The sequence below is a fragment of the Canis lupus genome, chromosome 7, assembly GCF_003254725.2.
Source record: "Canis lupus dingo isolate Sandy chromosome 7, ASM325472v2, whole genome shotgun sequence".
NCBI classification, from domain to species: domain Eukaryota; kingdom Metazoa; phylum Chordata; class Mammalia; order Carnivora; family Canidae; genus Canis; species Canis lupus.
In genome coordinates, this window is record NC_064249.1 from 28,375,008 (window position 1) to 28,390,018 (window position 15,011).

The window sequence follows — 15,011 nt, forward strand, 5'->3', positions numbered from 1 at the left end:
GTTTTAATATGATTAGAACTTCAGAATAAATTTCTAAAAAATGATACCACATTCCCAAAATTAATCCACTTAAATTAACCTCTTAAAATGAAAATCATAAACATTTTTCTGAGATATTTTATAATTAAAATGTACAACTTATGCTTTTTTGAGATATTGGAATTATATATATATATTATATATCAAAATTTAGAAGCAGCCACAGCTGATGAACAAATAAATAAATAATTTTAAGTATTTGGGAAGTGGAATATTAGGTATCCTCATAGTTGTTTTGTTTAGTCCCTGTAGACTGATGTTACAGTAGACATTTGACAGTGGAGGTTACATTGCTGCTATGAGTTTAATAAAGATAAAGGCCTCATATCAAGACATCTGTATAATTTTAGTTGATTAATTATTTTACCTAGTTTGTTTTGCATGAATTGTTCACCTTGTGGTATTGTGGGATCTCTTAATATGTGTCATGGAAATCAGATAATATGTCTTTCATTGTGTGCAGTTGTGTCTTCAGAAATACCAGATAGATTTGTAAAACTGCAGATACGTTTGAACACTTGAGCCATCTTATTTAAGTCCCTGGTTCCCCTTTAGGCTGCTTCTGATAAAAACAACCTTAGTAGCTTTTCAGCCATAGAGGTTAAGCTAAAGGGTCTGTGATTCCCTGGGTCTTATCTTTTACTTTAAAATAAAATAAGACAAAATCAGAGAGGGAGACAAACCATAAGAGACTCTGAATCATAGGAAACAAACTGAGAGTCACTAGAGGGGAAAAGGTGGGGGGATGTGGTAACTGAGTGATGGACATTAAGGAGAACACGTGATGTAATGAGCACTGGGTGTTATATAAGACTAATGAATCACTGACCTCTACCTCTGAAACAAATAATGCATTATATGTTCATTGAATTTAAAATAAAATAAAATAATAAAAAATATTTAAATATTTAAAATAATAATTAAATTTAATTTAAATTTAAAATATTTAAATATTTAAAATAATAAAAAAATAAAAATAAAAAATAGAGCAGCCTGGGTGGCTCAGCGGTTTAGCACCGCCTTCAGCCCAGGACATGATCCTGAAGACCAAGGATCGAGTCCCACGTCACGCCCCCTGCATGGAGCCTGCTTCTCCTTCTGCCTGTGTCTTTGCTTCTTTCATGCTCTCTCTCTCTCTCTCTGTCTCTTTCTCTCTATGTGTGTGTATGTGTGTGTGTCTCTCATGAATGAATAAATAAAATCTTAAAAAATAAAAAATAAAATAAAAAAATAAAAGAGTAAAAAAGGGAAATAGCATTTGCTGCTTCCTAGTTATTAATATTGCCCTCTATATTTTCAAACTGTTAAATATGTCAGAATGTATGTTTCCCTCTTGCTTTTATTTTTAAAAAGGATCTTAGTATTGTCATCTGAAAATAGGAAGCTAGCATCCTTTTTCCTTAGAGTCTAAAGTTATTGTGATTGTAGTCACTGAGTAATTTACTCTTCCATCATAAAAATGATCCTATTTGCTTTAAGCACGTTATCCATAAAGGAAGTATAATTATATAATTAAATGACTTTTTACTTTTTTGTTGTTTGTTCACCAACTTGCTGAGTCTTATTCTTAGCATTTAATATGTGAATATATTTCTGGAATATAAAGCTTACAATGCTTTGTTTCTGTCTCAATTATTTTAAAATCATAGTTTTCATTTACTTATATGTTTCTGTGATATCTCTTACTAGCTATAACCCAATGAATTATAATTTTTATATTTTAGTAATTTGTTTTTCTCATTTTCTTCATTATTAATATCCTTTTTCTCCCATACAGTCACAACCTTACTTTTGGCTAGTTCACTAAAGAGCCCAATATTATGTTTTCATTTGACTTTAAAAAATAAAGTTTATTTCAGTAACAATACATAAGAAGATACTGAATTCTTTTATTTTTTACATTTATTCATGATATCTATAAACCAGTTTTTGGCAACTGACTTGCAAAAATCAGAAGGTTGATAAATTACCTGTGCTAATAAATTTGCTTTGATTTCATCCTTGTTTCAGAACATACCCCATTTTACTTATAGCCATATTTATCTTCATTACTGGGAGCACCTCAAAAAGGTGTATTGTATAACTGTGGTTTAAAAGGTTTCATATAATTTAATAACCTAAATGTTTATAATGCTCCACAGTTTAAAAAGTGCTCTGGTATATATCATCTCTGTCTTCTGTTTGTTCTCTGGTAGTTTAAATGTTCCATAAATTTTTTGGTTCCTTGTTGCTATCTTTGAATCAAGGTTAGAGTAGGAGCTTTAGGACACTCTTAGATTTATCTGGACTTGATTGTCAAGAATACACAATTCCTTTTTATTACTTCTATAAAAGAATTAATTTTGGATGCAGAATGCTAAAAAACAGATAATTCCAAAGAAGTTGAGGTGTTTGAGTTGAGGATTTTGGTTAATGTATAATTTAATTTTTATTCTTCATTCTAGTAAAGAAGGATTGCCCATATAGCAGAGCTGCCTAAATTTTGTCAAGACATTTTAAAGGACACAGTAGAGGCCATAGCTTACTGAATGAATGGCTGTGCTCTCCAATTATTAAAAATTTCAGAAGTATAAATGTCCTACTTACATAATGTCCGATTTATTATATTATTCTAATTGTATTCTAGATTTATAAAATTGCTGACTGAATCTTTAAAGTCAGACATTTTTAATTTGATATCTATTTAATGAGCTCCTAGTTTGTAGTTCCTTGTATTCCCTTTGAAGACAGTGGGAGCTCCAGATCAAAATGAAGGTCTTGAAAAATTGACAATTTTTCGTTTAATTTCTTCTTAATCTGCCTTACTTCATTAGGTCATGTTTCATGTATAAACTTTAAAATATAATTCAGGTATCTTTTTATTTGGTTATATTTATTTTCTGAGTGTTAGAATCTTTGTTCTACTGGCATGCTGAATATCTTTGTATTCACTTTCAGAGTGTGATAAATATTTTATTTTGGCATTCTACTTAGTTGTGTGCCTCTGATATTGGCATATTTCTTAAACCTTGATTTTCAATTATTTGGTTTTCATTTAACAGAGGAACTTAATTAATTTCTGTGGTCTTAACCTTGTTAATTTTAGCCAAACTCCTAATATATGTAAAATATATTCTAAGTGCTTAGCTCTCAATCTATTGGGTCTTGGTTTTTTCCATAATTTCATTTTTTGTAACTTTTTTGGATTTAACTGGTCTTTTGATTTATTAACTTTTCAAGGACATGGATAATGGACTAACTATTAAATACTTTTGCCTCTTAAATATTTAAAATTCACTAAAGTAACAAAGACATTCGTTAGCAACTCAACAATTATATAATAATGCAAATCTTTAGTAGATGACTGTGTAATAAATAAGTGGTACAGGAGTCATATGGAAAGACAAATCACCTACTTACTCACTTACCAACACTTATTACTTAACATTACCATTCACTTGATTTGTAATAACTGTACTCCTCAAATAGACTTTGTCATTTAATTGCTGCCTATCTTTCAAGACTCAAATCAGTTACACCTCTGCCTCATTCCTCCCCAGTTAGATTTTTCTAACCCCTACAAAACACAGTATCACTTTATACCTTCCTCTGCCTCCAACACTCATTCAGTGCATGCATTCATTCCTGTTGTAGAACGTTTATTAATGAAGTGTATTATTTAATTGCATCCTAAGTGTTTGTCTTATATTTCACTTAATCTAAAATTCTTGAAAACAGAAATTATATGTAACAACTTTTTGTATTTCCCACAGAACCTAGCAAAGTATTATTATGCAAACAGTAGGTCTAAAATGGTTATCTGGTGACTAAGTAAGTCTGCTTACCTTGTGCCAACTTTATAAATAATGTTGTGAGTATGACCTAGCCAACATTTATCTATAGATCACTTAACAACCCAGAACACTTTTCAGAAAAGGAAACTTAGGCCTGAGATCTTTCTAAATAATTACTACAAAAGCCATAGACTGAAATACATTTCTTGCAATGCATAGGTTAGCCCTGAAGCCATCACTTAGAGCTTTTTCCCTAGAATTCTTTCCTTATTCATAACTTATTCGTAATTCTATCAATAATAGGCTATCTGGTTTCTTAGAATAAATAAGAAAGTAGTATCATTCTAAAATCAGCAGGAATTAATAATAAAGACTTAGATAATGGAAAAGGAGCACTCTATAAACAAAGAAAAAGAACTGGAAAGCATAGTGGTGTAGAGCCAATTAGCATAGGCAGTCAAATGTAGCTAATAGCCTGGGGCACAATTATACAGTAATGGGTATTAAAGATTGAATTATCAAGAAGTAATATAAAATAAGTTCAATGTATTTTCTAAAAACACAGAGAATGTAAAATATATTTACAAATATTTCTAACCCAAGTTTGTGTGTGTTTTTTAAGGTTGGCACTGAAAGTGTCAGGCATTGCTTATTTAGAAATTTACTTACTTGAAATCTCTAATTTCTTAATTATACTACACAAATGAAGCTGTCTGGGTATAAAATGTTGCTCTTTACTGACACCATGCTGTTTAATGTTAACTTACTCATTCTGTTTCCTTAGCCTGGACCATCCTGACTATCCCACATTACCTCACCTCACCCCTTTTTTTGTTTTACACAAGGCTATACATCCCTTGAAGGCAGGGACTGTCTTGTCTATGTGTTAGTGTATTACCACCACATAGTAGCTGTTCAATAAATGTTCAGTTCTTTTGTTTCATCATTGTGAATACTTATGTATGGTCTTCTATATTACCAGAGAGAGTAGCATGTCCTGCTAACATTTCTCTTTCCAGATTAAATATATAATTTTCTATTGTGTTGCTTGATAGAATAGTTTCCTTTTTATTCCCTACCAGTATGTTTCACTAGTTACCAATTTTCCTTCTTTCTAGATGGATTAATTGCCTCTGAAGGAGCTATAAGTCCAGATTTCTTCAATGATTATCACCTTCAAAATGGAGATATAGTTGGGCAGCATTCATTTCCTAGCAGGTAAATAGTCTTTCAAGAAAAATCTAATATATTGATGTTTCCCTTGTTTTCGAAAAACTAGAATTCTTTTCACTCCCCATTTCTCTATTTTCATTAAAGAAGGAAAAAAAAACCCTCAATATTTTCAAGAACATGCAAGTTTGATTTTAAATTAACCTATAAAGTCACATTTTTCTATATTAAAAAAAATGGAGATCGCAGATCTGAAAAAAAAAATGCTTCATCATTTGAAAAATACAGGCTGTCCATTGAAGTAGACAGTACTTTTGCCAAATTAATGAACTCAGATTGTTTCCTGAGTGCTTTCTAAAGCTAGTAAAATATAAGAACACAGTACATGTATTTTAATAAGTATTCAGCATCACTATTTTAAAAAGTCTTATGACAGTTCTGAATAGCTCTTACGTGCCTATAAAAATAGAAAATAAATGATAATGTCTATTGATGCCATGGATGTGGTGGAAATATAAATGGTTACTATCTTTTTTGGAAAACAACTGAAAATATCAATTAAAAAATTTGTATACAAAAAAAAAGTTGATACTTTGGTTAAATTAAAGACTATTTATCCTTCCCTGTATGGCATTCAAATAAAATGTTTAAAGAAAAAAAATATGGCATGCCAGCATTGTTCTACAATTATAACAAAGTTTCTCCCAGCAGATTTCCCACTTCATTACTGGTGGCATAGATTTTTAAAATTTTATCAGAAAGTATGCACAATATTTCCCCCTTCATATCATTCTTAGAGGTCAATATTTTAATTTAGTCTGACTGTTGAAATTTTGCATTACACTCATTTAATATATAGGTGGAGTCTTATCTGCCCTTAAGACTTTTTTTAATTATTTATTTAATATCCTCTTCTAAAATTTCTTCTACTTTTCATTAATATAAATTATTTTCTCTTTGAAGGTGTATTAATGTATTTTTTTGCATGAAAGAATGCAGTTGTGACCAATATGTTGTAATTCTTAAATGGTCACTTATAATAAGCCATTTTAATCCAATAATTATTGCAACCAATATTAATCAACTATCGTATATAATCTCTTTTATGAACATTCATCATTTATTTTAACCTGCACGACAATGTTTTAAAGCAAGTATTATTATGGCCATTTTACAAATGAAGAAATAAAGGCTCTAATAATTTAAGTTTAAATAACCAACTCACATAAATAGGGTGGTAGAGAAAAAAATTTGAACTCCAAAGCGCAGGTTCTTTGTAGTATAACATGATACCTAATTTGGAAGGAGACATGGTATACCATCATGAGTTTCGTGGTTTTTTGTCTTTTTTTTTTTTACCACAACTCACATTAAGAAATACATTTCATATTGCAACCTAGTGCACACACCCAGATATGATTATATATTTGTTAATACATATATACCTATACATATAAGTAAAACAAAAAAAATAGTACATGGTAATTAATCTTACTCCTTGCAATGCACAATTATATATTGTTTTAACCTATTCCATCTCATTTTTGAAGTACAGATTGCAACCTTCTATGTGATTTCACAATTCATTGATATTTGTGACCCAAAGTTTAAAAACATGTTGAAAACTTAGGAGTATTATATGAAATGCAGTATAACCTTATATATAGTTCAGTATTCTGTAAGCATACTTTAAATAAATAATAACACTTCAGAAATAGTTTCATCGGTATACTGGATTGTCATGGTAAGAAACTCCTTGCCTTAGGACATAAAAGTTAAACATGGTTAAATATCAGAAAGCATATGGCTTTTGATTGCACTTCTCATGTTTTTGTCTATATTAGCTGTAATTATGTAAATATAGGATCTGTTTAATCATTATAACTACTATATTCCATCATATGACAATTCACTGTAAAAATGTTTTCTGAAATAAAATTGGTAAAGGAAGAAGTGATTTGGATGTATAATCCTGATTATTTATATGAAGATTTTTGCTGATATCATTATAAGATTAATTATTGTGCCATTTATGTTTCACTATGAACAACAACATTATTTTGGTATCTCCTGCAGATATTTACTGATCTAAAAGTAGACTGATACTAATATCAGTCTTATTTCTGATTATAATACTTATTACTGATTAATAATAATGCATTATTTTTTTCATAAAGAGTTGCTTTCATTTTTTATATAATTTTATAATTAAGAACCTGAACACTTTCATTAAAATTGATTATTCAAAACAGTGAACATACGAGCTTAAGTCAGCAAAATCTCTTAATTCTGGTTTTCAAAAATGGTCATTTTATAAACAATAGAAATGTTTTAAGAGATGGTGGTGCCCAATGAATAAATTGTATACTGTGTCCAAAGATTTCAGGATTTTATTCCTCAGCTCTATTAATAACTTTTTTTAAAAAGTCATTTTTTATAAAATGACTTTGGGAAATCTTACCTTTGTACCGTCAGTTCCTTCTTAAGGGTAAAAATATTTCAGTAGCTTCTTCTACATCATAAAAGACACATCACAGTAATGGTAGCTTAAAAGATTAGCTAATAAAACGTACTAGACTATTTTTTCAAATCAAAGGAGTGAAATACTTATTATAATCACTTTGATTTGAGAATTGTTTGACCTGTAAAAAGAACTTCCCCTGAGAAAGCTAAGTCTTTCATCTCTTGTCTTTTGTAATTTTTCAGGCCTTAAATCACATAACTATATCATTTTCTCTTTTTATTTCCAGAAGAAATAATTTACAGTGAACTTCCTCAGCATTTTTGTAGGTAATAGATCAAATAAAAAAGGACTCAAAATTGTATCAGCAAAGATACAGAGAAGGTATACAGCATAGCCAAATCCTCATCTTTGCTTTTTGCTACATTTTGTTTTATTAACCTACTCTGGCATCATTTACTCTTTTATTCAGTCATTTTTGGTTGATTAGGATTCTTTTTTAAGAGGATTTCTGTGCTCTTCTTTGATAGTAACAAACCATGGACCTTAACTCTGGCTTAATTCTTAATTCTGCAAAGATTTAAGCATTTTAAATTGCTGTATAATTATTCACATATTTATCATGATTATTTTGCTGCATAATGTCCCAGATGTAAAATTTTAAACTAATGGCTACCTTTTGGCTTCTGATATCCAGTAGGTAAATTTAAAGCCTATTAGATCAAATAACATTAACTTAAAATACTACTTTTGAAACTTTTTACTTTAACAAAATAGGAATATTTTTTGAGAAATGTGAACAGAGGGTATTGGACTCTTATTCTTTATCTCCACTGGAAAGATGAGAATATGCAGCCTCAATGGGCAACATGAAGAATTTGAGTTAACTCTGAAATATGAAAGTATAATGTCTTGATTGAATTCTGAATATGGAAAAAGTTGTTCTTTAAAAACTTGTAAAAAGAGGAAATGTCACCTATTTTGAGGGGGTTTTTTTCTTTAAATCAGGGAAATTGTCCAGATGACTTACACTTTTTTCCCTGTTCTTTATCATATGTTTTTGATAAATAAGCACCATCAAGTTATCTGGAAGAATTTTTTTAAATTAATGTATAAAATGTGAATTTTTATCTTTGCCATTGTTTTTAATGATTCGAGAACATGAAATGGTATGACAGTGCCAAATGGCATACACTTCAGGCAGTACTCACAACTTCTCAGTCCTTGTGTTTTTGTTTTTGTTTTTAACATATTAGTTTTAGTGGGTTCAGGTAAAGGAGATGATCCTAAGTTCCTGAAAGGTAAGGAATAAATTTCTCATTTGTATGATAAGAGGGTTTTTTCTTAATTGTTCAAAGAAAAAAATCTTCACTGTATTCCTAAAATGACAAAGTTTAGAAATAGGACAAATCTGTTAAAATGAGCCAGATTTAAAGAATTGTTTAAACCATTTAAATTGGTATTTTTCTTAAAATCCAGGTCAGGGGATCCTTCTTAATCTGAATGCCTACATTTTTGTAATATAGCAAGGCAGTTTAATTGGAAACAGCGAAAATTGTTTAACTCCTCTATCCTATTCTGCAGGAGAGACTGAATGTTTGATAAAATAGATACTGGCAGTTGGACAGCAAATCCTGGGTTTTAGACATGTGTCACTATCAGTTTGAACCTCTTGGCGCCAGAATTTCCCAACATTTAGAGGTGATGCAAAATACATTACGGCTCCAAGGCATTAGCTATAGAGTTGCCAGTCCCAGAGGGTTAGATGTAAATCTTCCCCCACCCAAAAAAATTTGAACTGGTGTTAGAAAGTAAAGTGGAACTTGCTATTGAAGCTAATTAAAAATAATAGGAGTAGGACTAGCTTTTTTTCCCCTTATATACAATATATCCGTACCATATTTTTGGACCGTTTTTTTATTATAACTCTTACTTTTCAAGACTAACAAGAACCTCATGTTGAGTATTTTTAAACTGCTTCCAGCTTTTACAAATCAGTTTTTGTTGCAGTAAAAATGGTCCATTTTTCTTTTATAGGAATCCAATTTTCATAAACTGGAAAAAAAATTGCAGAGACTGCTTAGGTTTCCTTGGGGCTTTGAAAACTATTTTTCGGAGGGCCTGGAGTTTTTTGTGGTTGGCACAGTGATGTCATTGACTGACCATTTCACTGCAAAGATGAATTAGATGTGTGCATTATCTGAGCCATCTGATTCTTACACTTTCATTTTCTGTGTGTTTTAGATAGCCTGCCTCTTTTTTTCCCTTTCTGAGAATACTTAGGCATTAATTGTTCTGTCCATTATATGTATTACATACATACATACACACTTTTTAGTCCATTCTAATTTATTTTTTCAAACATTAAATCACAATTGAAATGGTAGTTGTGCTTTTAAAAATCATCCCAAATAGAACAAATTATTTTCTTAATACATAAAAAATAATCTTTTACCCAAATTTTTAAATGTATAATTTTTCCTAAGACAAAGACTCTACATGTCAAAATTAGACTTATTTCTTTAGCTTTCAGGCCACTTTAATTATACTCAGCTACTTAGTTTTTTCACTTGAAAAAAAGTAACCTCAACATTACATATTCTTAGTCTAAATGCCATTGTGTAGTGTTTATAGAACTACATGTTATTTTTAGAACTATATGAGATTATTTCAAAGCAGTTATTCAAAAGAAATCAAATTACTGTCTTTATTTGGCTAGTCAAGAAGTTCTTTTATATTGAGAGGAACGTAAATATGCCATAAAATACCTTCTTTTTGATAAGTCCTATATCAATTTTAATTGATAACCCAAACTTTTCTAAAAAAATTTAATGACCTTCATTAATGAGTAAGTAGTATAGAAATTATATAGAAGGATCAAAAAAAAGCAAAAGAACCTCTAGAAATAATTCTTTTGATAGACATTGAGACCAGCCATTTGTTCAGCAGCATTTTAAGATCTAAATGAATTGGTATACATTTATGAAATCTTTTAAAATATAATAATTAACTAAAATACTGCTTTATTTAGTGTTATTAAATTTTTATCAAAAATTATTATAGCTTATTATTTACTAATTTCCTATTGATTTTTCTCAGAGAACATTCATTAGAAGCCTTTAAAAAAAAAAACTCTGGCTTACTTTAGTAATTTTTTCCAGACATGGTGGTTACAAAATAAAGCAACCAGATTCCATTTTCACCTATCAATTGCCAAAAATTTTTTTAATACTAATACCCACACATAGGAGCAAAGAAGTACTCTGATACACCCCTGCGGGAATTTAAATGGATAAAACCTTTGTGAAATGTATTTGGTAATAGAAAACAAGATCCTTACATTGTTCACTTCCTATAGCCCTGTAACTTCATTCCTAATGATTTATCCTTATGAAATAATCAGGAATAAGCATCAGATAAATAAGTTATCCTGTGTCAAAGCGTATGTCACTGAGTGTAGGGAGTGTAGTGTACACCTATCTAATTGTGGAGTATATGTTATTTTTAGCACCTGCTTTTGTGCCACATGATTTTATTCATAAATTATATTACACCAGTGTTCTGATTTAAGAACATAAATATGAAGATCAAAATAGGTAAAAATAGGTATATTTAGCAGTAGGTAATCATTTAACATTAAATTCTCCACTTTTTTAAAGAATTGCCTACAGAGATCTTTTAATTTGATTTTTTTCTTATTGAAAATTCTTTTTAAAAAAATGTTATTCACCTATAATGTTTTGATAGCGTAAAAGTGAGTATACATACCACTGCCACATCTTTGATTTCTAGTAATGAAAGTTGACAGTATGCTTGGAGTATTTGGTCATTCCATTTATATTCATTTACATGTATTGAAACATTATGACAAGAGATTCATTGATATAATCTTAATATATAAACATTTTCATTTTAAGATAAGCCTATTACTAAAGAATGTATAGTATTAAAAAATAAAAACTTACTGAATGGTTTGATACACAAGGCATTAGTATATATTTTATTGACTCTCTGTTCTTGGCATACACATTTGCATAGTCTCTAATATTTGTTCTTAGCTGTATCTAATTTAGGTATTTGCAAGAGTTACTTCTTAGTTTAAATGCAATTGTGTTAAATCATGATTAAGACACTTAGAGTAGAATCTCTGTATAGAAGAAACTGATAGGGTTGGGTAACAGACTATATTCTATTTACTTTTAAAAGTTGCTCTGTTTCAGGTTATATGATTTAGTCTAAAAATAACTAGATCTGTGCAAATATTTATTACAATTGTATTTGGTTATCCAAATAGTATTGTTCTTAATATATGTAGACATGTATTTCAAGCTTAGTAATTAGTGCTATATAGTAATAATTTTAAGTTCTTCCTCCTTTCATCAATAGTAACCAATCAGAAATGTATGGTGAAATTTCTTAAAATGAATAAAACCATTTATAAGAAATAATACTGTGACAAGTAAAATTATATCTAAGTTAATGAAATTTTACTTTTAAACTTGTGGGATGGTGAAAACAGGAGAACAAGAGTGGCAATATTTATGTAACACAGTTCTGAAAATTAAACCAATGACAATAAATGGTTTTTACACTCTGAGACCCTTGCTGTAATTCATACATTAAATTGCATTTTTCTTTCTAAATACTCCCAAGGGCAATTCTGCCAGGTTTTTTGTTTGTTTATTTCAGAAGATGAAATGTCCTAGGAGCCTTCTAAAAGTTTTAAGGAATAAAATGTTTAAGTTTTTTTTTTGGTCTAAAAGTATACAAAAACCAATAATGTGTATTTAGTTAGCATTTATATCATCATACATTTCAGTTGATCATCAATAGTGTGTGAAGTAGATAAGGGAAAGAATAGTATTGTCCCTATTTTAATGAATGTAGAAATGAAGGCTTATAGATTTTTAAGGGACGTCCAAAACCAGATAGTTAATAAAAAGTGAAGCCTTTACTATTATACCATTATGGCCTCCAAAAGGCAAGCAAATTTATTACTCTAACAGTGAACTGTATGTTAGAGTGTCTTGGAGTAAATGTTATTAAAATTCAGAGTAAGATATGTAGCTTTTGTTATGCAGCACAATATTGTTTACCTACTTTGCTTTAATACATTTGACATTGTCTATTGCAGTTTGGTGCTTCAGATTCTTGGAGACAAGTTGCTAAAAATATAGTAACACATTAATTAGTTCACTACTGTTAAATTCTTTTAGGTACTTACAAGTTCATTAAGTTCTCCACAGAATAATCTAGTCATATAAAAAATGAGGATGAAATGAGTAAAATAATCTCAGTCTATAAGGGTCAATGTCTCATGCATATCATTTATTTAACTAATTAACTGATATAAATGTTTATATATATGATGCTGTTGTTTTAAGCCTGTACACGAATCCTCATATATTGGTCTTAATTATCTTATTTGTTTAGACATTTTATAGACAGCTTCTTTCTGGCCTTGAACAAAGGCAAGGAAATTTGGTTCTGCTGCTTGGACACTAATGATTTGCATTTCCCAAGGAGAATTGAATTAGGTTTTATTAGTAAATTGGGCCCATAACTTTTAAGGCCAGATTTTATTAGATTATCACACATCAGCATTAGCAAATTGTAAACTTTACTGAAATCTAGAAATACAGGCCAAAATTCAAGGCTTAGAATCCTGGAAACTTGGGAAGATGTTTTATCCTAGAGAAGTTACACTCCTGACTTGGAAAAATATTTTAAGTGATTAACTTTCCTTTGGAAATTTAGAAGCAAGAGAAGAAATTGGCAACAAAACTATCCTCATTAAGTTTGTGGTAATTTTCAGCGTGGCGATCTGAGCAGAGTTTTGGGAGGCATACATGTTAGCTGTATATAAAGTCCAAAGATGCTCCCAAAGAAAACCAAATTTATTGTCACTTTATTAGAACTTTTATTTAGATGGAAGTCAGCATAACTGAGTCTATAAATAAAAAAAAAGTAATCTATGACTAGATCCTATAAAAATGTTAACACATCAATTATGGTGTAGCTTTGTACTAGAAGAAATGACATGGGAGTTAATCCAGTCATGACTGGGAAGTTAATTATATCACCACCTTTTAAGAGTGATTGTCTAGTGTTAAAGTTTATACATTTTTTATATTTATTAACCACATTTTTGTTGACTCTACCAATATATAAAAATTAGTTGTAAATTTAAATGGAAAGAAAGTAGAAAGTCTGTCAGCAAAGATGACTGCTTTTATGACATGCTCTTAGTTTTTAAAAAAAAGGATTTGGGGGGGTTTTAAGGAAATGGAATATAAATCACTATTATAAAGACTTGCTTACTGACATTCTAATGAAAATAACAAAATTATAAGTTATTTATTTGATAAACACCACCATCCCCTCCAGAAAAATAAGGCAGAGGAAAACACAGCATGTCATCTCTTATTTCCTGTAAATCGGGACTTGTTGATATTGAGCTTACTACTAAACTCAGAGATATTTTCTCATTTAAGGTTGATTTATTGTAGCTCATCTGTGTTTTGATTTAACGTGATTTAAGTATTCATGAACAATTGTTAAAAATTCCTTATATTAGAAATGTTCAACCAAATATTTTTATTTGTTTTTTAAAAAAACATGAAGCCTAGAGCAAATAGGTTTTTAAATATAATATTAATTAATTCCCATATTTCCCATATTGCCCATAGTCCTTCCAGATGTGCTATTACAAATAGCTCACCCTTCAGATATGAGCCATATGGGTTCTGTAAACTGATTTGCACTTATTTTGAATAGGAATTGTATAGATTGCAGATGAATTATTAAAGTATATGTATAATTGCCAAATAAATCTAAGAGCAAAATATTAAACTGTAGTAAATGAGAAAAGAATGTGCAAATGAAGACCTGCATGCTTTAATAAGTTTAGTGGTTACCTTCTCAGTTTCAACCAAAAGAAAAGAGTTGCCTTTTTTTTTAAGTTTTTTGGTTATTGTGTTTTAAAAAGGGGGAGGGGGCCTATAAAACTGCTTACAGAAGTATCTAAGACAAAAACAAGGAAATATAATGTTCTAAACTCAGCCGATCCAAACCACTTGAGCTGCTATGACAGCTCATAAAACTGAGAGTAGTTTTTAACTGGGCTCTGTTTTACATTGCCAAAGTGAATTTTCCTTGCAGGAAGTAGCCAGAGGGTTTATTTAGTTTCCAGTCCATGGCTTTGATCTTTCTGTACTGTCACATCTCGGGTTACATAGCCCTTTTTCACTGCAGTAAATCTGCAACAGTTAATGAGAATAAAATTTCCTCCTCCTTACTGATCGCATGCTGTTAAATGCCAAACCACAGCCAACTGCATATTTGCAAAATTTTAGCTACAGTGTATGAAAACAGTGCAATCAATTTAATCTTGTTGTCTTTGTAATTCATTTTATTGGGCTTTCTTCCTTTTTAAGTGACCTACTTTATCAAGTAAGTGGTTGCAAAGCCAAAGCTGGGAGAAAGATTTAGAATGTTAATAAACTGAGAGGAGAAAGGTGTGCATGTGTTGGGGAGGAGGGGTGAAGAAGTGGGTGCTCATGTGTATA

General features: G+C 30.0%; 1 protein-coding gene across 3 annotated transcripts in view; it reads left to right on the forward strand.

Annotated features, from left to right (window-relative positions):
* Positions 1-15,011, forward strand: part of KIFAP3 (kinesin associated protein 3) — a 146,038-nt gene that overhangs the window by 111,675 nt on the left and 19,352 nt on the right. For all 3 annotated transcript variants that reach the window (XR_004817618.2, XM_035719360.2, XM_049112307.1), the window contains exon 19: positions 4,931-5,030. Coding sequence is in view for 2 of the 3 variants with exons in the window: in XM_035719360.2 (XP_035575253.1) it covers positions 4,931-5,030 (100 nt within the window). In the remaining variant the exon portion in view is untranslated. The remainder of the gene's footprint in view (positions 1-4,930; positions 5,031-15,011) is intronic.